Source organism: Scyliorhinus torazame, chromosome 19 (assembly GCF_047496885.1).
Source record: "Scyliorhinus torazame isolate Kashiwa2021f chromosome 19, sScyTor2.1, whole genome shotgun sequence".
Lineage (NCBI taxonomy): Eukaryota > Metazoa > Chordata > Chondrichthyes > Carcharhiniformes > Scyliorhinidae > Scyliorhinus > Scyliorhinus torazame.
The window spans coordinates 13,334,651-13,360,972 of NC_092725.1; the positions used below are offsets into that span (position 1 = coordinate 13,334,651).

The following is a 26,322-nucleotide window of genomic DNA, read 5'->3' on the forward strand; positions in this document are numbered from 1 at the left end:
GATCTGTGATATAAACCCCGATACTGATTGATCTGCGATATAAACCCCGACACTGATTGATCTCTGATATAAACCCCGATACTGACTGATCTGTGATATAAACCCCGACACTGATTGATCTGTGATATAAACCCCGACACTGACTGATCTGTGATATAAACCCCGATACTGATTGATCTGCGATATAAACCCCGACACTGATTGATCTCTGATATAAACCCCGATACTGACTGATCTGTGATATAAACCCCGACACTGATTGATCTGTGATATAAACCCCGACACTGATTGATCTCTGATATAAACCCTGATACTGATTGATCTGTGATATAAACCCCGACACTGATTGATCTGTGATATAAACCCCGATACTGATTGATCTGTGATATAAACCCCGACACTGATTGATCTGAGATATAAACCCCGACACTGATTGATCTGAGATATAAACCCCGACACTGATTGATCTGTGATATAAACCCCGACACTGATTGATCTGAGATATTAACCCCGACACTGATTGATCTGTGATATAAACCCCGACACTGATTGATCTGTGATATAAACCCCGACACTGATTGATCTGAGATATAAACCCCGACACTGATTGATCTGTGATATAAACCCCGATACTGATTGATCTGAGATATAAACCCCGATACTGATTGATCTGTGATATAAACCCCGACACTGATTGATCTGTGATATAAACCCCGACACTGATTGATCTGTGATATAAACCCCGATACTGATTGATCTGTGATATAAACCCCGATACTGATTGATCTGTGATATAAACCCCGACACTGATTGATCTGAGATATAAACCCCGATACTGATTGATCTGAGATATAAACCCCGACACTGATTGATCTGTGATATAAACCCCGACACTGATTGATCTGTGATATAAACCCCGATACTGATTGATCTGTGATATAAACCCCGACACTGATTGATCTGTGATATAAACCCCGATACTGATTGATCTGTGATATAAACCCCGACACTGATTGATCTGTGATATAAACCCCGATACTGATTGATCTGTGATATAAACCTCGACACTGATTGATCTGTGATATAAACCCTGATACTGATTGATCTGAGATATAAACCCCGACACTGATTGATCTGTGATATAAACCCTGATACTGATTGATCTGTGATATAAACCCCGATACTGATTGATCTGTGATATAAACCCCGACACTGATTGATCTGTGATATAAACCCTGATACTGATTGATCTGTGATATAAACCCCGACACTGATTGATCTGTGATATAAACCCCGATACTGATTGATCTGTGATATAACCCCGACACTGATTGATCTGTGATATAAACCCCGATACTGATTGATCTGTGATATAAACCCCGACACTGATTGATCTGTGATATAAACCCCGACACTGATTGATCTGTGATATAAACCCCGATACTGATTGATCTGTGATATAAACCCCGATACTGATTGATCTGTGATATAAACCCCGATACTGATTGATCTGAGATATAAACCCCGATACTGATTGATCTGTGATATAAACCCCGATACTGATTGATCTGTGATATAAACCCCGACACTGATTGATCTGTGATATAAACCCCGACACTGATTGATCTGAGATATAAACCCCGATACTGATTGATCTGTCATATAAACCCCGACACTGATTGATCTGTGATATAAACCCCGATACTGATTGATCTGTGATATAAACCCCGACACTGATTGATCTGTGATATAAACCCCGATACTGATTGATCTGTGATATAAACCCCGATACTGACTGATCTGTGATATAAACCCCGACACTGATTGATCTGTGATATAAACCCCGACACTGATTGATCTGAGATATAAACCCCGATACTGATTGATCTGTCATATAAACCCCGATACTGATTGATCTGTGATATAAACCCCGACACTGATTGATCTGAGATATAAACCCCGATACTGATTGATCTGTGATATAAACCCCGATACTGATTGATCTGCGATATAAACCCCGACACTGATTGATCTGAGATATAAACCCCGATACTGATTGATCTGTGATATAAACCCCGATACTGATTGATCTGCGATATAAACCCCGACACTGATTGATCTGTGATATAAACCCCGATACTGATTGATCTGCGATATAAACCCCGACACTGATTGATCTGAGATATAAACCCCGACACTGATTGATCTGAGATATAAACCCCGACACTGATTGATCTGCGATATAAACCCCGACACTGATTGATCTGTGATATAAACCCCGACACTGATTGATCTGAGATATAAACCCCGATACTGATTGATCTGTGATATAAACCCCGACACTGATTGATCTGAGATATAAACCCCGACACTGATTGATCTGAGATATAAACCCCGATACTGATTGATCTGTGATATAAACCCCGACACTGATTGATCTGTGATATAAACCCCGATACTGATTGATCTGAGATATAAACCCCGACACTGATTGATCTGAGATATAAACCCCGATACTGATTGATCTGTGATATAAACCCCGACACTGATTGATCTGTGATATAAACCCCGACACTGATTGATCTGTGATATAAACCCCGACACTGATTGATCTGAGATATAAACCCCGATACTGATTGATCTGTGATATAAACCCCGACACTGATTGATCTGTGATATAAACCCCGATACTGATTGATCTGTGATATAAACCCCGATACTGATTGATCTGTGATATAAACCCCGACACTGACTGATCTGAGATATAAACCCCGATACTGATTGATCTGTGATATAAACCCCGACACTGATTGATCTGTGATATAAACCCCGATACTGATTGATCTCTGATATAAACCCTGATACTGATTGATCTGTGATATAAACCCCGATACTGATTGATCTGTGATATAAACCCCGACACTGATTGATCTCTGATATAAACCCTGATACTGATTGATCTGTGATATAAACCCCGATACTGATTGATCTGAGATATAAACCCCGATACTGATTGATCTGTGATATAAACCCCGACACTGATTGATCTGTGATATAAACCCCGACACTGATTGATCTGTGATATAAACCCCGATACTGATTGATCTGTGATATAAACCCCGATACTGATTGATCTGTGATATAAACCCCGACACTGATTGATCTGAGATATAAACCCCAACACTGATTGATCTGAGATATAAACCCCGATACTGATTGATCTGAGATATAAACCCCGATACTGATTGATCTGTGATATAAACCCCGACACTGATTGATCTGTGATATAAACCCCGACACTGATTGATCTGTGATATAAACCCCGACACTGATTGATCTGAGATATAAACCCCGACACTGATTGATCTGTGATATAAACCCCGATACTGACTGATCTGTGATATAAACCCCGACACTGATTGATCTGTGATATAAACCCCGACACTGATTGATCTGTGATATAAACCCCGATACTGATTGATCTGTGATATAAACCCCGATACTGATTGATCTGTGATATAAACCCCGATACTGATTGATCTGAGATATAAACCCCGATACTGATTGATCTGAGATATAAACCCCGATACTGATTGATCTGTGATATAAACCCCGACACTGATTGATCTGTGATATAAACCCCGATACTGATTGATCTGTGATATAAACCCCGATACTGATTGATCTGAGATATAAACCCCGATACTGATTGATCTGAAATATAAACCCCGACACTGATTGATCTGTGATATAATCCCCGATACTGATTGATCTGTGATATAAACCCCGACACTGATTGATCTGTGATATAAACCCCGATACTGATTGATCTGAGATATAAACCCCGATACTGATTGATCTGTGATATAAACCCCGATACTGATTGATCTGTGATATAAACCCCGATACTGATTGATCTGTGATATAAACCCCGATACTGATTGATCTGAAATATAAACCCCGACACTGATTGATCTGTGATATAAACCCCGACACTGATTGATCTGTGATATAAACCCCGATACTGATTGATCTGAAATATAAACCCCGACACTGATTGATCTGTGATATAAACCCCGACACTGATTGATCTGAGATATAAACCCCGATACTGATTGATCTGTGATATAAACCCCGACACTGATTGATCTGTGATATAAACCCCGATACTGATTGATCTGAAATATAAACCCCGATACTGATTGATCTGTGATATAAACCCCGACACTGATTGATCTGTGATATAAACCCCGACACTGATTGATCTGTGATATAAACCCCGATACTGATTGATCTGAGATATAAACCCCGATACTGATTGATCTGTGATATAAACCCCGACACTGATTGATCTGTGATATAAACCCCGACACTGATTGATCTGTGATATAAACCCCGACACTGATTGATCTGAGATATAAACCCCGACACTGATTGATCTGTGATATAAACCCCGATACTGATTGATCTGTGATATAAACCCCGATACTGATTGATCTGTGATATAAACCCCGACACTGATTGATCTGTGATATAAACCCCGATACTGATTGATCTGTGATATAAACCCCGATACTGATTGATCTGTGATATAAACCCCGATACTGATTGATCTGTGATATAAACCCCGACACTGATTGATCTGTGATATAAACCCCGATACTGATTGATCTGTGATATAAACCCCGATACTGATTGATCTGAGATATAAACCCCGACACTGATTGATCTGTGATATAAACCCCGATACTGATTGATCTGTGATATAAACCCCGACACTGATTGATCTGTGATATAAACCCCGACACTGATTGATCTGTGATATAAACCCCGATACTGATTGATCTGAGATATAAACCCCGATACTGATTGATCTGAGATATACACCCCGACACTGATTGATCTGTGATATAAACCCCGACACTGATTGATCTGTGATATAAACCCCGACACTGATTGATCTGTGATATAAACCCCGATACTGATTGATCTGAGATATAAACCCCGATACTGATTGATCTGAGATATAAACCCCGACACTGATTGATCTGTGATATAAACACCGACACTGATTGATCTGAGATATAAACCCCGACACTGATTGATCTGAGATATAAACCCCGACACTGATTGATCTGTGATATAAACCCCGATACTGATTGATCTGTGATATAAACCCCGACACTGATTGATCTGAGATATAAACCCCGATACTGATTGATCTGAGATATAAACCCCGACACTGATTGATCTGTGATATAAACCCCGATACTGATTGATCTGTGATATAAACCCCGACACTGATTGATCTGTGATATAAACCCCGACACTGATTGATCTGTGATATAAACCCCGATACTGATTGATCTGAGATATAAACCCCGACACTGATTGATCTGTGATATAAACACCGACACTGATTGATCTGAGATATAAACCCCGATACTGATTGATCTGAGATATAAACCCCGACACTGATTGATCTGTGATATAAACCCCGATACTGATTGATCTGTGATATAAACCCCGACACTGATTGATCTGTGATATAAACCCCGACACTGATTGATCTGTGATATAAACCCCGATACTGATTGATCTGAGATATAAACCCCGATACTGATTGATCTGAGATATAAACCCCGACACTGATTGATCTGTGATATAAACCCCGATACTGATTGATCTGTGATATAAACCCCGATACTGATTGATCTGTGATATAAACCCCGACACTGATTGATCTGAGATATAAACCCCGACACTGATTGATCTGTGATATAAACCCCGATACTGATTGATCTGTGATATAAACCCCGATACTGATTGATCTGAGATATAAACCCCGACACTGATTGATCTGAGATATAAACCCCGACACTGATTGATCTGTGATATAAACCCCGATACTGATTGATCTGTGATATAAACCCCGATACTGATTGATCTGAGATATAAACCCCGACACTGATTGATCTGAGATATAAACCCCGATACTGATTGATCTGTGATATAAACCCCGATACTGATTGATCTGAGATATAAACCCCGACACTGATTGATCTGAGATATAAACCCCGACACTGATTGATCTGTGATATAAACCCCGATACTGACTGATCTGAGATATAATCCCCGATACTGATTGATCTGTGATATAAACCCCGACACTGATTGATCTGTGATATAAACCCCGACACTGATTGATCTGTGATATAAACCCCGACACTGATTGATCTGTGATATAAACCCCGACACTGATTGATCTGTGATATAAACCCCGACACTGATTGATCTGAGATATAAACCCCGACACTGATTGATCTGTGATATAAACCCCGATACTGATTGATCTGAGATATAAACCCCGACACTGATTGATCTGTGATATAAACCCCGATACTGATTGATCTGAGATATAAACCCCGATACTGATTGATCTGAGATATAAACCCCGATACTGATTGATCTGTGATATAAACCCCGATACTGATTGATCTGTGATATAAACCCCGATACTGATTGATCTGTGATATAAACCCCGATACTGATTGATCTGTGATATAAACCCCGATACTGATTGATCTGAGATATAAACCCCGATACTGATTGATCTGTGATATAAACCCCGATACTGATTGATCTGTGATATAAACCCCGATACTGATTGATCTGTGATATAAACCCCGATACTGATTGATCTGTGATATAAACCCCGATACTGATTGATCTGAGATATAAACCCCGATACTGATTGATCTGTGATATAAACCCCGATGCTGATTGATCTGAGATATAAACCCCGATACTGATAGTTCTGTGATATAAACCCCGATACTGATTGATCTGTGATATAAACCCCGACACTGATTGATCTGTGATATAAACCCCGATACTGATTGATCTGAGATATAAACCCCGATACTGATTGATCTGTGATATAAACCCCGATACTGATTGATCTGTGATATAAACCCCGATACTGATTGATCTGAGATATAAACCCCGATACTGATTGATCTGTGATATAAACCCCGACACTGATTGATCTGAGATATAAACCCCGATACTGATTGATCTGTGATATAAACCCCGATACTGATTGATCTGTGATATAAACCCCGACACTGATTGATCTGTGATATAAACCCCGATACTGATTGATCTGTGATATAAACCCCGACACTGATTGATCTGAGATATAAACCCCGATACTGATTGATCTGCGATATAAACCCCGATACTGATTGATCTGAGATATAAACCCCGATACTGATTGATCTGAGATATAAACCCCGATACTGATTGATCTGAGATATAAACCCCGACACTGATTGATCTGTGATATAAACCCCGATACTGATTGATCTGTGATATAAACCCCGATACTGATTGATCTGTGATATAAACCCCGACACTGATTGATCTGTGATATAAACCCCGATACTGATTGATCTGAGATATAAACCCCGACACTGATTGATCTGTGATATAAACCCCGATACTGATTGATCTGTGATATAAACCCCGATACTGATTGATCTGAGATATAAACCCCGACACTGATTGATCTGTGATATAAACCCCGATACTGATTGATCTGTGATATAAACCCCGATACTGATTGATCTGCGATATAAACCCCGATACTGATTGATCTGAGATATAAACCCCGACACTGATTGATCTGTGATATAAACCCCGACACTGATTGATCTGAGATATAAACCCCGATACTGATTGATCTGTGATATAAACCCCGATACTGATTGATCTGTGATATAAACCCCGATACTGATTGATCTGAGATATAAACCCCGATACTGATTGATCTGTGATATAAACCCCGATACTGATTGATCTGAGATATAAACCCCGATACTGATTGATCTGTGATATAAACCCCGATACTGATTGATCTGTGATATAAACCCCGATACTGATTGATCTGAGATATAAACCCCGACACTGATTGATCTGTGATATAAACCCCGATACTGATTGATCTGTGATATAAACCCCGACACTGATTGATCTGCGATATAAACCCCGACACTGATTGATCTGAGATATAAACCCCGATACTGATTGATCTGTGATATAAACCCCGATACTGATTGATCTGTGATATAAACCCCGACACTGATTGATCTGTGATATAAACCCCGATACTGATTGATCTGTGATATAAACCCCGATACTGATTGATCTGTGATATAAACCCCGACACTGATTGATCTGAGATATAAACCCCGACACTGATTGATCTGTGATATAAACCCCGATACTGATTGATCTGTGATATAAACCCCGACACTGATTGATCTGTGATATAAACCCCAACACTGATTGATCTGAGATATAAACCCCGATACTGATTGATCTGTGATATAAACCCCAACACTGATTGATCTGAGATATAAACCCCGATACTGATTGATCTGAGATATAAACCCCGACACTGATTGATCTGTGATATAAACCCCGACACTGATTGATCTGAGATATAAACCCCGACACTGATTGATCTGTGATATAAACCCCAACACTGATTGATCTGAGATATAAACCCCAACACTGATTGATCTGTGATATAAACCCCAACACTGATTGATCTGAGATATAAACCCCGATACTGATTGATCTGTGATATAAACCCCAACACTGATTGATCTGAGATATAAACCCCGATACTGATTGATCTGAGATATAAACCCCGACACTGATTGATCTGTGATATAAACCCCGACACTGATTGATCTGTGATATAAACCCCGACACTGATTGATCTGTGATATAAACCCCGACACTGATTGATCTGAGATATAAACCCCGACACTGATTGATCTGTGATATAAACCCCAACACTGATTGATCTGAGATATAAACCCCGACACTTATTGATCTGTGATATAAACCCCAACACTGATTGATCTGAGATATAAACCCCGACACTGATTGATCTGTGATATAAACCCCGACACTGATTGATCTGAGATATAAACCCCGACACTGATTGATCTGTGATATAAACCCCAACACTGATTGATCTGAGATATAAACCCCGACACTGATTGATCTGTGATATAAACCCCAACACTGATTGATCTGAGATATAAACCCCGATACTGATTGATCTGTGATATAAACCCCAACACTGATTGATCTGAGATATAAACCCCGATACTGATTGATCTGAGATATAAACCCCGACACTGATTGATCTGTGATATAAACCCCGACACTGATTGATCTGTGATATAAACCCCGACACTGATTGATCTGTGATATAAACCCCGACACTGATTGATCTGTGATATAAACCCCGACACTGATTGATCTGTGATATAAACCCCGACACTGATTGATCTGTGATATAAACCCCGATACTGATTGATCTGCGATATAAACCCCGACACTGATTGATCTGCGATATAAACCCCGATACTGATTGATCTGCGATATAAACCCCGATACTGATTGATCTGAGATATAAACCCCGATACTGATTGATCTGAGATATAAACCCCGATACTGATTGATCTGAGATATAAACCCCGACACTGATTGATCTGTGATATAAACCCCGACACTGATTGATCTGTGATATAAACCCCGACACTGATTGATCTGTGATATAAACCCCGAAACTGATTGATCTGTGATATAAACCCCGACACTGATTGATCTGTGATATAAACCCCGATACTGATTGATCTGTGATATAAACCCCGATACTGATTGATCTGAGATATAAACCCCGACACTGATTGATCTGTGATATAAACCCCGACACTGATTGATCTGTGATATAAACCCCGACACTGATTGATCCGTGATATAAACCCCGATACTGATTGATCTGAGATATAAACCCCGACACTGATTGATCTGTGATAAAAACCCCGACACTGATTGATCTGTGATATAAACCCCGATACTGATTGATCTGCGATATAAACCCCGACACTGATTGATCTGCGATATAAACCCCGATACTGATTGATCTGCGATATAAACCCCGACACTGATTGATCTGTGATATAAACCCCGATACTGATTGATCTGTGATATAAACCCCGATACTGATTGATCTGAGATATAAACCCCGACACTGATTGATCTGAGATATAAACCCCGACACTGACTGATCTGAGATATAAACCCCGATACTGATTGATCTGTGATATAAACCCCGACACTGATTGATCTGTGATATAAACCCCGATACTGATTGATCTGAGATATAAACCCCGACACTGATTGATCTGTGATATAAACCCCGATACTGATTGATCTGAGATATAAACCCCGATACTGATTGATCTGTGATATAAACCCCGTACTGATTGATCTGAGATATAAACCCCGACACTGATTGATCTGTGATATAAACCCCGATACTGATTGATCTGAGATATAAACCCCGACACTGATTGATCTGAGATATAAACCCCGACACTGATTGATCTGAGATATAAACCCCGATACTGATTGATCTGAGATATAAACCCCGATACTGATTGATCTGAGATATAAACCCCGATACTGATTGATCTGTGATATAAACCCCGACACTGATTGATCTGTGATATAAACCCCGACACTGATTGATCTGTGATATAATCCCCGACACTGATTGATCTGTGATATAAACCCCGACACTGATTGATCTGAGATATAAACCCCGATACTGATTGATCTGAGATATAAACCCCGATACTGATTGATCTGTGATATAAACCCCGATACTGATTGATCTGAGATATAAACCCCGACACTGATTGATCTGTGATATAAACCCCGATACTGATTGATCTGCGATATAAACCCCGACACTGATTGATCTGTGATATAAACCCCGACACTGATTGATCTGAGATATAAACCCCGATACTGATTGATCTGAGATATAAACCCCGATACTGATTGATCTGAGATATAAACCCCGATACTGATTGATCTGAGATATAAACCCCGACACTGATTGATCTGTGATATAAACCCCGACACTGATTGATCTGTGATATAAACCCCGACACTGATTGATCTGTGATATAAACCCCGAAACTGATTGATCTGAGATATAAACCCCGACACTGATTGATCTGAGATATAAACCCCGATACTGATTGATCTGAGATATAAACCCCGATACTGATTGATCTGTGTTCCGCAACCGTACTCCTCAATCCCTCTCTCCCTGTATCCCTCTTCCCCCTCTCACCATGTCCCTCAGTCCCCCTCTCCCCGTGTCCCCTAACCCTCCCCCTGTGTCCCTCAACCCCCCATCTCCCCATGTCCCTCAACCTCCCGTTTCCCAGTGTCCCTCAGTACCCCCTCTCCCCTTGTCCCTCAGTCCCCCCTCTCCCCATGTCCCTCAATCCCCCCTCTCCCCGTGTCCCTCAATCCCCCTCTCCCCGTGTCCCTCAATCCCACCCTCTCTCCGTGTCCCTCAACCCCCCCTCTCCACATGTCCCTCAACCCCCCTCTCCCCATGTCCCTCAACCCCCTCTCCCTGTGTCCCTCAATCCGCCCTATCCCCGTGTCCCTCAACGCCCTCTCCCCATGTCCCTCAATCCCTCCTCTCCCCGTGTCCCTCAATCCCCCCTCTCCCCGTCTCCCTAAACCCCCTCTCCCCGTGTCCCTCAATCCCCCCTCTCACCGTGTCCCTCAATCCCCCCTCTCCCCGTGTCCCTCAACCCCCTCTCCCCATGTCCCTCAATTACCCCCTCTCTCCCCGTGTCCCTCAATCCCCCCTCTCCCCGTGTCCCTCAACACCCTCTCCCCACGTCCCACAATCCCCCCTCTCCCCGTGTCCCTCAACCCCCCCCTCTCCCCATGTCCCTCAATCCCCTCTCCCCGTGTCCCTCAATCCCACCCTCTCTCCGTGTCCCTCAACCCCCCCTCTTCCCCTGTCCCTCAACCCCCCTCTCCCCATGTCTCCCAACCCCCTCTCCCTGTGTCCCTCAATCCCCCCTATCCCCGTGTCCCTCAACGCCCTCTCCCCATGTCCCTCAATCCCCCCTCTCCCCGTGTCCCTCAATCCCCCCTCTCACCGTGTCCCTCAATCCCCTCTCCCTGTGTCCCTCAACCCCCTCTCCCCATGTCCCTCAATTACCCCCTCTCGCCATGTCCCTCAACCCCCCCACTCCCCGTGTCCCTCAACCCCCCCTCCCCGTGTCCCTGAATCCCCCACTCCCAGTGTCCCTCTATCCCCGCTCTCCCCGTGTCCCTCAGTCCCCCCTGTCCCTGTGTCCCTCTGTCCACACACTCCCCGTGTCCCTCAATCCCCCCCCTTCCTGTGTCCTCAATCCCCCCTCTCCCCGTGTCCCTCAATCCCCCCATCTTCCCGTGTCCCTCAATCCCCCTCTCCCCGTGTCCCTCAATCCCCCCTCTCCCTGTGTCCCTCAACCCCCTCACCCCGTGTCCCTCAATCCCCCATCTCCCTGTGTCCCTCAAGCCCCCTCTCCCCATTCCCCACAATCCCCCCTCTCCCCGTGCCCCACAATACCCCCTCTCCCCATGTCCCTCAACCCCCCCTCTCGCCGAGTCCCTCAACCCCCCCTCTCGCCGAGTCCCTCAACCCCCCCTCTCCCCATGTCCCTCAACCCCCCTCTCCCCGTGTCCCTCAATCCCCTCTCCCCGTGTCCCTGAACCCCCCACCCCCCGTGTCCCTCAACCCCTCACCCCCCGTGTCCCTCAACCCCTCCTCTCCTCGTGTCCCTCAATCCCACCCTCTCTCCGTGTCCCTCAACCCCCCCTCTTCCTGTGTCCCTCAACCTCCCCTCTCCCTATGTAATTCAATCCCCCCTCTCCCCGTGTCCCTCAATCCCCCCTCTCCCCGTGTCCCTCAACCCCCCTCTCCCCGTGTCCCTCAACCCCCCCCTCTCCCCATGTAACTCAATCCCCCCTCTCCCCATGTCCCTCAATCCCCCCTCTCCCCATGTCCCTCAATCGCCCCTCTCCCCATGTCCCTCAATCCCCCCCTCTCCCCGTGTTCCTCAATCCCCCCCTCTCCCCATGTCCCTCAATCTCCCCCTCTCCCCATGTCCCTCAATCCCCCCCTCTCCCCATGTAACTCAATCCCCCCCTCTCCCCATGTCCCTCAATCCCCCCCTCTCCCCATGTAACTCAATCCGCCCCTCTCCCCGTGTCCCTCAATCCCCCCTCTCCCCATGTCCCTCAATCCCCCCTCTCCCCATGTCCCTCAACACCCTCTCCCCGTGTCCCTCAATCCCCCCTCTCCCCGTGTCCCTCAATCCCAATGCCCTCATTCATTCCGAATTCCCCTCATTGCTTACCGTTGCGATATCCATTCTGGTAACGGGGAGAGTAGCCACTCCTGAGGAGGCCATAACCTGTCCAGGTGACAAAGTGACAATCAGTGAGTCATCACAGGTGGTTATCATATCCCCAAACCGTCTTTGCCTCTCCCCGCCTCCCTCAATCCCCCCTTCTCCCCGCCTCCCTCAATCCCCCCGCCTCCCCGCCTCCCTCAATCCCCCCTTCTCCCCGCCTCCCTCAATCCCCCCTTCTCCCCGCCTCCCTCAATCCCCCTTCTCCCCGCCTCCCTCAATCCCCCCGCCTCCCCGCCTCCCTCAATCCCCCCTTCTCCCCGCCTTCCTCAATCCCCCCTTCTCCCCGCCTCCCTCAATCCCCCCTTCTCCCCGCCTCCCTCAATCCCCCCTTCTCCCCGCCTCCCTCAATCCCCCCTTCTCCCCGCCTCCCTCAATCCCCCCTTCTCCCCATCTCCCTCAATCCCCCCTTCTCTCCGCCTCCCTCAATCCCCCCTTCTCCCCGCCTCCCTCAATCCCCCCTTCTCTCCGCCTCCCTCAATCCCCCCTTCTCCCCGCCTCCCTCAATCCCCCCTTCTCCCCATCTCCCTCAATCCCCCCTTCTCTCCGCCTCCCTCAATCCCCCCTTCTCCCCGCCTCCCTCAATCCCCCCTTCTCCCCGCCTCCCTCAATCCCCCTTCTCCCCGCCTCCCTCAATCCCCCCTTCTCCCCGCCTCCCTCAATCCCCCCTTCTCCCCGCCTCCCTCAATCCCCCTTCTCCCCGCCTCCCTCAATCCCCCCGCCTCCCCATCTCCCTCAATCCCCCCTTCTCCCCGCCTCCCTCAATCCCCCCTTCTCCCCATCTCCCTCAATCCCCCCTTCTCTCCGCCTCCCTCAATCCCCCCTTCTCCCCGCCTCCCTCAATCCCCCCTTGTCCCCATCACCCTCAATCCCCCCTTCTCCCCGCCTCCTCAGTCCCCCCTTCTCCCCACCTCCCTCAATCCCCCCTTCTCCCCGCCTCCCTCAATCCCCCCTTCTCCCCACCTCCCTCAATCCCCTTCTCCCCGCCTCCCTCAATCCCCCCTTCGCCCCATCTCCCTCAAACGCCCCTTCTCCCCATCTCCCTCAATCCCCCCTTCTCCCCGCCTCCCTCAATCCCACCTTCTCCCCATCTCCCTCAATCCCCCCTTCTCCCCATCTCCCTCAATCCCCCTTCTCCCCGCCTCCCTCAATCCCCCCTTCTCCCCGCCTCCCCGCCTCCCTCAATCCCCCCATCTCCCCGCCTGCCTCAATCCCCCCTTCTCCCCGCCTCCCTCAATCCCCCCTTCTCCCCATCTCCCTCAATCCCCCCTTCTCCCCGCCTCCCTCAGTCCCCCCTTCTCCCCACCTGCCTCAATCCCCCCTTCTCCCCGCCTCCCTCAATCCTGCCATCTCCCCGCCTCCCTCAATCCCCCCATCTCCTCGCCTCCCTCAATCCCCCCATCTCCCCGCCTCCCTCAATCCCCCCTTCTCCCCGCCTCCCTCAATCCCCCCTTCTCCCCGCCTCCCTCAATCCTCCCTTCTCCCCGCCTCCCTCAGTCCCCCTTCTCCCTGCCTCCCTCAATCCCCCTTCTCCCCGCCTCCCTCAATCCCCCCTTCTCCCCGCCTCCCTCAGTCCCCCTTCTCCCTGCCTCCCTCAATCCCCCTTCTCCCCGCCTCCCTCAATCCCCCCTTCTCCCCACCTCCCTCAATCTCCCCCTCTCCGCGCGTTCCTCAATCCCTCCTTCTCCCCGCCTCCCTCAATCCCCCCTTCTCCCCACCTCCCTCAATCTCCCCGTCTCCCTCAATCCCACCTTCTCCCCGCCTCCCTCAATCCTGCCATCTCCCCGCCTCCCTCAATCCCCCCATCTCCTCGCCTCCCTCAATCCCCCCATCTCCCCGCCTCCCTCAATCCCCCCTTCTCCCCGCCTCCCTCAATCCCCCCTTCTCCCCGCCTCCCTCAATCCTCCCTTCTCCCCGCCTCCCTCAGTCCCCCTTCTCCCTGCCTCCCTCAATCCCCCTTCTCCCCGCCTCCCTCAATCCCCCCTTCTCCCCGCCTCCCTCAGTCCCCCTTCTCCCTGCCTCCCTCAATCCCCCTTCTCCCCGCCTCCCTCAATCCCCCCTTCTCCCCACCTCCCTCAATCTCCCCCTCTCCGCGCGTTCCTCAATCCCTCCTTCTCCCCGCCTCCCTCAATCCCCCCTTCTCCCCACCTCCCTCAATCTCCCCGTCTCCCTCAATCCCACCTTCTCCCCGCCTCCCTCAATCCTGCCATCTCCCCGCCTCCCTCAATCCCCCCATCTCCCCGCCTCCCTCAATCCCCCCATCTCCTCGCCTCCCTCAATCCCCCCATCTCCCCGCCTCCCTCAATCCCCCCTTCTCCCCGCCTCCCTCAATCCCCCCTTCTCCCCGCCTCCCTCAATCCCCCTTTCTCCCCGCCTCCCTCAATCCCCCTTCCTCCCCGCCTCCCTCAATCCCCCTTCTCCCCGCCTCCCTCAATCCCCCTTCTCCCCGCCTCCCTCAATCCCCCCTTCTCCCCACCTCCCTCAATCTCCCCTTCTCCGCGCGTCCCTCAATCCCTCCTTCTCCCCGCCTCCCTCAATCCCCCCTTCTTCCCACCTCCCTCAATCTCCCCGTCTCCCTCAATCCCACCTTCTCCCCGTCTCCCTCTATCCCCACTTCTCCCCGCCTCCCTCAATCCCCATCTTCACCCCTATCCCTCTCTCCCACCTTCTCCCCATCACCCTCAATTCCTACGTTCTCCCCACAACCCTCAATTATTATCTACCCACTCATTCCCCATCTCTCAATCCCCCACCTACCCACCTTCTCCCCGTATCCCTCAATCCCCCACCTACCCGCCTTCTCCCCGTATCCCTCAATCCCCCACCTACACACCTTCTCCCCGTCTCCCTCAATCCCCCACCTACCCACCATTTCTCCGTATCCCTCAACCCCCACCTACTCACCTTCTCCCCGTATCCCTCAATCTCCCACCTACTCACCTTCTCCCCGTATCACTCAATCCCCACCTACCCACCTTCTCACAGTCTCCCTCAATCCCCCACCTACCCACCTTCTCCCCGTATCCCTCACCTACCCAACTTCTCCCCGTATCCCTCAATCCCCCACCTACCCACCTTCTCCTCGTATCCCTCAATCCCCCACCTACCCACCTTCTCCCTGTATCCCTCAATCCCCCACCTACCAACCTTCTCCCCATATCCCTCAATCCCCCACCTACCCGTCTACTCCCCATCTCCCTCAATCCCCCACGTACCCACCTTCTCCCTGTATCCCTCAATCCCCCACCTACCCACCTTCTCCCTGTATCCCTCAATCCCCCACCTACCCACCTTCTCCCTGTATCCCTCAATCCCCCACCTACCCACCTTCACCCCGTATCCCTCAATCCCCCACCTACCAACCTTCTCCCCGTATCCCTCAATCCTCCACCTACCCACCTTCTCCCTGTATCCCTCAATCCCCCACCTACCAACCTTCTCCCCATATCCCTCAATCCCCCACCTACCCACCTTCTCCCCGTATCCCTCAATCCCCCACCTACCCACCTTCTCCCCGTATCCCTCAATCCCCACCTACCCACCTTCTCCCCATATCCCTCAATCCCCCACCTACCCACCTTCTCCCCGTATCCCTCAATCCCCCACCTACCCACCTTCTCCCCGTATCCCTCAATCCCCCACCTACCCACCTTCTCCCCGTATCCCTCAATCCCCCACCTACCTACCTTCTCCCCGTATCCCTCAATCCCCCACCTACCCACCTTCTCCCCGTCTCCCTCAATCCCCACCTACCCACCTTCTCCCCGTATCCCTCAATCCCCCACCTACCCACCTTCTCCCCGTATCCCTCAATCCCCACCTTCTCCCCGTATCCCACAATCCCCCATCTACCCACCTTCTCCCCGTATCCCTTAATCGCCACCTACCCACCTTCTCCCTGTATCCCTCAATCCCCCACCTACCCACCTTCTCCCCGTATCCCTCAATCCCCCACCTACCCACCTTCTCCTCGTATCCCTCAATCCCCCACCTACCCTCCTTCTCACAGTCTCCCTCAATCACCCACCTATCCACCTTCTCCCTGTATCCCTCAATCCCCCACCTACCCACCTTCTCCCCATATCCCTCAATCCCCCACCTACCCACCTTCTCCCCGTATCCCTCAATCCCCCACCTACCTACCTTCTCCCCGTATCCCTCAATCCACCACCTATCCACCTTCTCCCCGTATCCCTCAATCCCCCACCCAGCCAACTTCTCCCTGTATCCCTCAATCCCCCACCTACCCACCTTCTCCCCGTATCCCTCAATCCCCCACCTACCTACCTTCTCCCCGTATCCCTCAATCCCCACCTACCCACCTTCTCCCCGTATCCCTCAATCCCCCAGCTACTCACCTCCTCCCCGTATCACTCAATCCTCCACATTCCCCCCCCTATCTTGCAATCCACTTCATTTCCCCATTCAGAATCCCCCTTCTCAGGGTGAAACGCCCTCACACAAGTCAACTCCATCCCTCTCCACTCCCTGATGATGACCTTATCCAGCCAGGGTCTGGCATGGGGTCTCTCAGGCCAGGAACAAGCCGGGCTGCACTGTCTGGGCCTTGGGAGACATCAATCCCGTTTCCCTCTTCCCCGTCGCATCAATCCCAATCACCCTCCTGGAGAGGGAGAGAGAGAGAGAGCGCGCCCACCCAGTCCTCCCCAAAGCAACCAGTTGACCTCTGTGGAGGTCGCCTGTCGTCACGGTTACCGCAGGATGGTGGGGTTACCTGGCTTCCTCTTCATACCGAGGCCGGCTGGCACTGGAAAACAAAATTTGGGATTGCGGTCAGCGAATCGGATTGTGAAGAGGTGGATGTGAACTCGGCCTCCATTAAGAATCCACAAAGCTCAGGGTCAGAGTCGAGGGAGCGCCGCACTGTCAGAGGGTCAGTACTGAGGGAGTGCCGCACTGTCAGAGGGTCAGTACTGAGGGAGTGCCGCACTGTCAGAAGGTCAGTATTGAGGGAGTGCCGCACTGTCAGAAGGTCAGTATTGAGGGAGTGCCGCACTGTCAGAGGGTCAGTACTGAGGGAGTGCCGCACTGTCAGAGGGTCAGTACTGACTGAGCGCTGCCCTGTCAGAGGGTCAGTACTGAGGGAGTGCTGCACTGTCAGAGGGTCAGTACTGAGGGAGTGCCGCACTGTCAGTGGGTCAGTGCTGAGGGAGGGCCGCACTGTCAGAGGGTCAGTACTGAGGGAGTGCCGCACTTTCAGAGGGTCAGTACTGAGGAAGCGCTGCACTGTCAGAGGGTCAGTACTGAGGGAGTGCTGCACTGTCAGAGGGTCAGTGCTGAGGGAGGGCCGCACTGTCAGAGGGTCAGTACTGAGGAAGCGCTGCACTGTCAGAGGGTCAGTACTGAGGGAGTGCTGCACTCTCAGAGGGTCAGTACTGAGGGAGCGCCGCACTGTCAGAGGGTCAGTACTGAGGGAGTGCTGCACTGTCAGAGGGTCAGTACTGAGGGAGCGCCGCACTGTCAGAGGGGCAGTACTGAGGGAGTGCCGCACTGTCAGAGGGTCAGTACTGAGGAAGCGCTGCACTGTCAGAGGGTCAGTACTGAGGGAGTGCTGCACTCTCAGAGGGTCAGTACTGAGGGAGTGCTGCACTGTCAGACGGTCAGTACTGAGGGAGTGCCGCACTGTCAGTGGGTCAGTGCTGAGGGAGGGCCGCACTGTCAGAGGGTCAGTGCTGAGGGAGTGCCGCACTGTCAGAGGTTCAGTACTGAGGGAGTGCCGCACTGTCAGAGCGTCAGTACTGAGGGAGTGCCGCTCTGTCAGAGGTTCAGTACTGAGGGAGTGCCGCACTGTCAGAGAGTCAGTACTGAGGGAGTGCCGCTCTGTCAGAGGTTCAGTACTGAGGGAGTGCCGCACTGTCGGAGGGTCAGTGCTGAGGGAGAGCCGCACTGTCAGAGAGTCAGTACTGAGGGAGTGCTGCACTGTCAGAGGGTCAGTACTGAGGGAGTGCCGCACTGTCGGAGGGTCAGTGCTGAGGGAGAGCGGCACTGTCAGAGAGTCAGTACTGAGGGAGTGCTGCATTGTCAGAGGGTCAGGACTGAGGGAGTGCCGCACTGTCGGAGGGTCAGTACTGAGGGAGGGCCGCACTGTCAGAGGGTCAGTACTGAGGGAGTGCCGCACTGTCAGAGGGTCAGTACTGAGGTAGCGCCGCACTGTCAGAGGGTCAGTACTGTGGGAGTGCCGCACTGTCAGAGGGTCAGTACTGAGGGAGTGCCGCACTGTCAGAGAGTCAGTACTGAGGGAGTGCTGCATTGTCAGAGGGTCAGGACTGAGGGAGTGCCGCCCTGTCAGAGGGTCAGTACTGAGGGAGTGCCGCACTGTCAGAGGGTCAGTACTGAGGGAGTGCTGCACTGTCAGAGGGTCAGTACTGAGGTAGCGCCGCACTGTCAGAGGGTCAGGACTGAGGGAGCGCCGCACTGTCAGAGGGTCAGCACTGAGGGAGCGCCGCACTGTCAGAGGGTCAGGACTGAGGGAGGGTCACACTGTCAGAGGGTCAGTACTGAGGGAGCGCTGCACTGTCAGAGGGTCAGTACTGAGGGAGTGCCGCACTGTCAGAGGGTCAGTACTGAGCGAGGGCCGCACTGTCAGATGGTCAGTACTGAGGGAGTGCCGCACTGTCATAGGGTCAGTACTGAGGGAGTGCCGCACTGTCAGAGGGTCAGTTCTGAGGGAGCGCCGCACTGTCGGAGGGTCAGTGCTGAGGGAGTGCCGCACTGTCAGAGGGTCAGGACTGAGGGAGTGCCGCACTGTCAGATGGTCAGTACTGAGGGAGTGCCACACTGTCAGGGTCAGTACTGAGGGAGTGCTGCACTGTCAGAGGGTCAGTACTGAGGGAGTGCCGCACTGTCAGAGGGTCAGTACTGAGGGAGCGCTGCACTGTCAGAGGGTCAGTACTGAGGGAGTGCCGCACTGTCAGAGGGTCAGTACTGAGGGAGTGCTGCACTGTCAAAGGGTCAGTACTGAGGGAGTGCTGCATTGTCAGAGGGTCAGTACTGAGGGAGTGCCGCACTGTCAGAGGGTCAGTACTGAGGGAGTGCCGCACTGTCAGAGGGTCACTACTGAGGGAGTGCCGCACTGTCAGAGGGTCAGTACTGAGGGAGTGCTGCATTGTCAGAGGGTCAGTACTGAGGGAGCGCCGCACTGTCAGAGGGTCAGAACTGAGGGAGCACCGCACTGTCAGAGGGTCAGTACTGAAGGAGCGCCGCACTGTCAGAGGGTCAGTACTGAGGGAGTGCCGCACTGTCAGAGGGTCAGTACTGAGGGAGTGCCGCACTGTCAGAGGGTCAGTACTGAGGGAGTGCCGCACTGTCAGGGGGTCAGCACTGAGGGAGTGCCGCACTGTCAGAGGGTCAGTACTGAGGGAGCGCTGCACTGTCAGAGGGTCAGTACTGAGGGAGCGCCGCACTGTCAGAGGGTCAGTGCTGAGGGAGTGCTGCACTGTCAGAGGGTCAGTACTGAGGGAGCGCCGCACTGTCAGAGGGTCAGTACTGAGGGAGCGCCGCACTGTCAGAGGGTCAGTGCTGAGGGAGTGCCGCACTGTCAGAGGGTCAGTTTGGGTAAATTGAGAATGAGGCAAGGGAATATATGATGTGAATCTTGAATGTACGGTTCCTTCTCAAACCTACCTCCCATTGAAAGAGGGCCTCGGGGGAAACCATCTGATGAAAGGTAACCTGAAAAATGATAAGAGTTTGATTGTTACTAATATCGGGGAACAAATAAAAAATTATTTTTTTCAGAGAGTGTACATGGGGATGTGGGAGCGGAGTGAATGGGGGGTAGAGTCAGTGATAGGGGAGAGTGTACATGGGGGTGTGGGGGGGGAGTGAATGGGGGGGGTAGAGTCAGTGATTGGGGAGAGTGTACATGGGGGTGTGGGGGGGGAGTGAATAGGGGGTAGAGTCAGTGATAGGGGAGAGTGTACATGGGGGTGTGGGGGGGGAGTGAATGGGGGGGGTAGAGTCAGTGATAGGGGAGAGTGTACATGGGGGTGTGGGGGGGGAGTGAATGGGGGGGTAGAGTCAGTGATAGGGGAGAGTGTACATGGGGATGTGGGGGGGGAGTGAATGGGGGGGGTAGAGTCAGTGATAGGGGAGAGTGTACATGGGGGTGTGGGGGGGGAGTGAATGGGGGGGTATAGTCAGTGATAGGGGAGAGTGTACATGGGGGTGTGGGGGGGGAGTGAATGGGGGGGGTAGAGTCAGTGATAGGGGAGAGTGTACATGGGGGTGTGGGGGGGGAGTGAATAGGGGGTAGAGTCAGTGATAGGGGAGAGTGTACATGGGGGTGTGGGAGGGGAGTGAATGGGGGGTGGGGGGTAGCGTCAGTGATGGGGGGGAAGAGTAAAGTTTGGGAAATTACCTTGGGGTTTTGGTCCCTTTCCTCCATTTCCCATGGCTCCTGCTGCTAATTGTTGGCCCCTTGCTGAGGTAGAGAGAGACATACAAAAGGATAATTCAAATGTTGTCTTCGCAAATCATGAACTCTCACATCCTCCTGTACCTGGGGTGGTCTCTCTAACCCTCTCTCTCTCTCTCTCTCTCACACACACTCCTGTATCTGGGGAGGTCTCTCTAACCCTCTCTCTCTCTCACACACACTCCTGTATCAGGGGAGGTCTCTCTAACCCTCTCTCTCTCTCTCTCTCACACACACACTCCTGAATCTGGGGAGGTCTCTCTAACCCTCTCTCTCTCTCTCTCTCACACACACACTCCTGTATCTGGGGAGGTCTCTCTAACCCTCTCTCTCTCTCTCTCTCACACACACACTCCTGTATCTGGGGAGGTCTCTCAAACCCTCTCTCTCTCTCTCTCTCTCACACACACTCCTGTACCTGGGGAGTTCTCTCTAACCCACCTCGCTCACCTCTATGTGGACGGGGTGTGCAGTGTGTAATAAATTCTTACCCATTCCATACCCGTTGAGCATCATCCGGGGTCCGATCCCTGTTTGGGGGGGGGAGGAAAAAAAATTCAGTCAGTCCATTGGGGACATTGCAAACTCTTTGATTTTGCTCACTCACCCCTATCACGGGCTCTACCCCCGCCCACCCCGTCCACTACCCCTCCCACACCCTCATGTACACTCTCCCCTATCACGGACTCTACCGCCCCCCTCCACTCCCCACCACACCCCCATGTACACTCTCCCCTATCACTGAATCTACCCCCCCCTCCACTCCCCCCCCCAGACCCCCATGTACACTCTCCCCAATCACTGAATCTAGCCCCCCCTCCGCTCCCCCCCAGAACCCCATATACACTCTCCCCTATCACTGACTCTACCCCCCCCTCCACTCCCCCCCACACCCCCATGTACACTCTCCACTATCACTGACTCTACCCCCCCTTCATTCCCCACCCCCACACCCCCATGTACACTCTCCCCTATCACTGACTCTACCACCCCCTCCACTCCCCCCCACACCCCCATGTACACTCTCCCCTATCACTGACTCTACCCCCATTCACTCCCCCCCACACCCCCATGTACACTCTCCCCTATCACTGACTCTACCCCCCCCTTCATTCCCCCCCCACACCCCCATGTACACTCTCCCCTATCACTGACTCTACCCCCCCCTCCACTCCCACCCCCACACCCCCATGTACACTCTCCCCTATCACTGACTCTACCCCCTATTCACTCCCCCCCCACACCCCCATGCACACTCTCCCCTATCACTGACTCTACCCCCCATTCACTCCCCTCCCACAACCCCATGTACACTCTCCCCTATCACTGACTCTACCCCCCATTCACTCCCCTCCCACATCCCCATGTACACTCTCCCCCATCACTGACTCTACCCCCCATTCACTCCCCTCCCACAACCCCATGTACACTCTCCCCTATCACTGACTCTACCCCCCATTCACTCCCCTCCCACATCCCCATGTACACTCTCCCCTATCACTGACTCTACCCCCCATTCACTCCCCTCCAACACCCCCATGTACACTCTCCCCTATCACTGACTCCACCCCCCCTCCACTCCCCTCCCACACCCCCATGTACACTCTCCCCTATCACTGACTCTACCGCCCATTCACTCCCCTCCACACACACCATGTACACTCTCCCTTTTCACTGACTCTACCCCCCCATTCACTCCCCTCCCACACCCCCATGTACGCTCTCGCCTATCACTGACTCTACCCCCCCTCCACTCCCCCCCACACCCCCATGTACACTCTCCCCTATCACTGACTCTCCCTCCCCCATTCACTCCCCTCCCACACCCCATGTACTCTCCCCCATCACTGACTCTACCCCCCATTCACTCCCCCCCACACCCCCATGTACACTCGCCCCCATCACTGAATCTACCCCCCATTCACTCCCCCCCCACACCCCCATGTACACTCTCCCCCATCACTGACTCTACCCCCCCATTCACTCCCCTTCCACACCCCCATGTACACTCTCCCCTATCACTGACTCTACCCCCCATTCACTCCCCTCCCACAACCCCATGTACACTCTCCCCTATCACTGACTCTACCCACCATTCATCCCCCCTATCACTGACTCTACCCCCCATTCACCCCCCCAACACCCCCATGTTCACTCTCCCCCTATCACTGACTCTACCCCCCATTCACTCCCCTCCCACACCCCCATGTACACTCTCCCCTATCACTGACTCTACCCCCCATTCACTCCCCCTCCACACCCCCATGTACACTCTCCCCCATCACTGACTCTACCCCCCATTCACTCCCCTCCCACACCCCCATGTACACTCTCCCCTATCACTGACTCTACCCCCCATTCACTCGCCCCCATCACTGAATCTACCCTCCATTCACTCCCCCCCACACCCCCATGTACACTCTCCCCCATCACTGACTCTACCCCCCCATTCACTCCCCTTCCACACCCCCATGTACACTCTCCCCTATCACTGACTCTACCCCCCCATTCACTCCCCTCCCACAACCCCATGTACACTCTCCCCTATCACTGACTCTACCCCCCATTCACTCCCCTCCCACACCCCCATGTACACTCTCCCCTACCACTGACTCTACCCCCCATTCACTCCCCTCCCACACCCCCCATGTACACTCTCCCCTATCACTGTCTCTACCCCCCATTCACTCCCCTCCCACACCCATGTATACTCTCCCCTATCACTGACTCTACCCCCCATTCACTCCCCCCACACCCCCATGTACACTCTCCCCTATCACTGACTCTACCCCCCATTCATCCCCCCTATCACTGACTCTACCCCCCATTCACCCCCCCAACACCCCATGTTCACTCTCCCCCTATCACTGACTCTACCCCCCATTCACTCCCCTCCCACACCCCCATGTACACTCTCCCCTATCACTGACTCTACCCCCCATTCACTCCCCTCCACACCCCCATGTACACTCTCCCCCCATCACTGACTCTACCCCATTCACTACCCTCCCACACCCCCATGTACACTCTCCCCCTATCACTGACTCTACCCCCCATTCACTCCCCTCCCACATCCCAATGTACACTCTCCCCTATCACTGACTCTACCCCCCCATTTACTCCCCCTCCACACCCCCATGTACACTCTCCCCCATCACTGACTCTACCCCCCCATTCACTTCCGCTTCCACACCCCCATGTACCCTCTCCCCTATCACTGACTCTACCCCCCCATTCACTCCCCCTCCACACCCCCATGTACACTCTCCCCCATCACTGACTCTACCCCCCATTCACTCCCCTTCCACACCCCATGTACACTCTCCCCTATCACTGAATCTACCCCCCATTCACTCCCCCCCACACCCCCATGTACACTCTCCCCTATCACTGACTCTACCCCGCATTCACTCCCCTCCCACACCCCCATGTACACTCTCCCCTTTCACTGACTATACTCCCCATTCACTCCCCCCCACACACCCATGTACACTCTCCCCTATCACTGACTCTACCCCCCCATTCACTCCCCTCCCACACCCCCATGTACACTCTCCCCTATCACTGACTCTACCCCCCATTCACTCCCCCACCCCCCCCATGTACACTCTCCCCATGTACACTCTCCCCTATCACTGACTCTACCCACCCATTCACTCCCCTCCCACATTCCCCATGTACACTCTCCCCTATCATTGACTCTACCCCCCATTCACTTCCCTCCCACATTCCCCATGTACCCTCTCCCCATTCATTGACTCTACCCCCCCCATTCAATCCCCTCCCACACCCCCATGTACACTCTCACCCTATTACTGACTCTACCCCCCCATTCACTCCCCTCCCACACGCCCATGTACACTCTCCCCTATCACTGATTCTACCCCCGCCCCATTCACTCCCCCCCCACACCCCCATGTACACTCTCCCCTATCACTGACTCTACCCCCATTCACTCCCCTCCACACCCCATGTACACTCTCCCCTATCATTGACTCTACCCCCCCATTCACTCCCCTCCCACACGCCCATGTACACTCTCCCCTATCATTGATTCTACCCCCCCCCCATTCACTCCCCCCCACACCCCATGTACACTCTCCCTATCACTGACTCTACCCCCATTCACTCCCCCTCCCACACCCCCCATGTACACTCTCCCCTATCACTGACTCTACCCCCCATTCACTCCCCTCCCACACCCCCATGTACACTCTCCCCTATCACTGACTCTACCCCCTATTCACTCCCCTCCCACACCCCCATGTACACTCTCCCCTATCACTGACTCTACCCCCCCATTCACTCCCCCTCCGACACCCACAGGTACACTCTCCCCTATCATTGACTCTACCCCCCATTTCGCTCCCCCCCCCCCACACCCCCATGTACACTCTCCCCTATCACTGACTCTACCTCCCCATTCACTCCCCTCCGGCACCCCCATGTACACTCTCCCCTTGTACACTCTCCCCTGTCACTGACTCTACCCCCCATTCACTCCCCCCCACACCCCCATGTACACTC

General features: G+C 51.7%; 1 protein-coding gene across 1 annotated transcript in view; it reads right to left on the bottom strand.

The window, feature by feature from the left end:
- Nucleotides 1-26,322, bottom strand: part of LOC140396627 (uncharacterized) — a 368,154-nt gene that overhangs the window by 279,839 nt on the left and 61,993 nt on the right. Inside the window, exons 4-8 of the mRNA XM_072485421.1 lie at nt 22,287-22,325; nt 21,739-21,801; nt 21,003-21,050; nt 18,094-18,126; nt 13,305-13,361 (exon numbers count right to left, since the gene is read on the bottom strand). Coding sequence (XP_072341522.1) covers nt 13,305-13,361; nt 18,094-18,126; nt 21,003-21,050; nt 21,739-21,801; nt 22,287-22,325 — 240 coding nt within the window. The remainder of the gene's footprint in view (nt 1-13,304; nt 13,362-18,093; nt 18,127-21,002; nt 21,051-21,738; nt 21,802-22,286; nt 22,326-26,322) is intronic.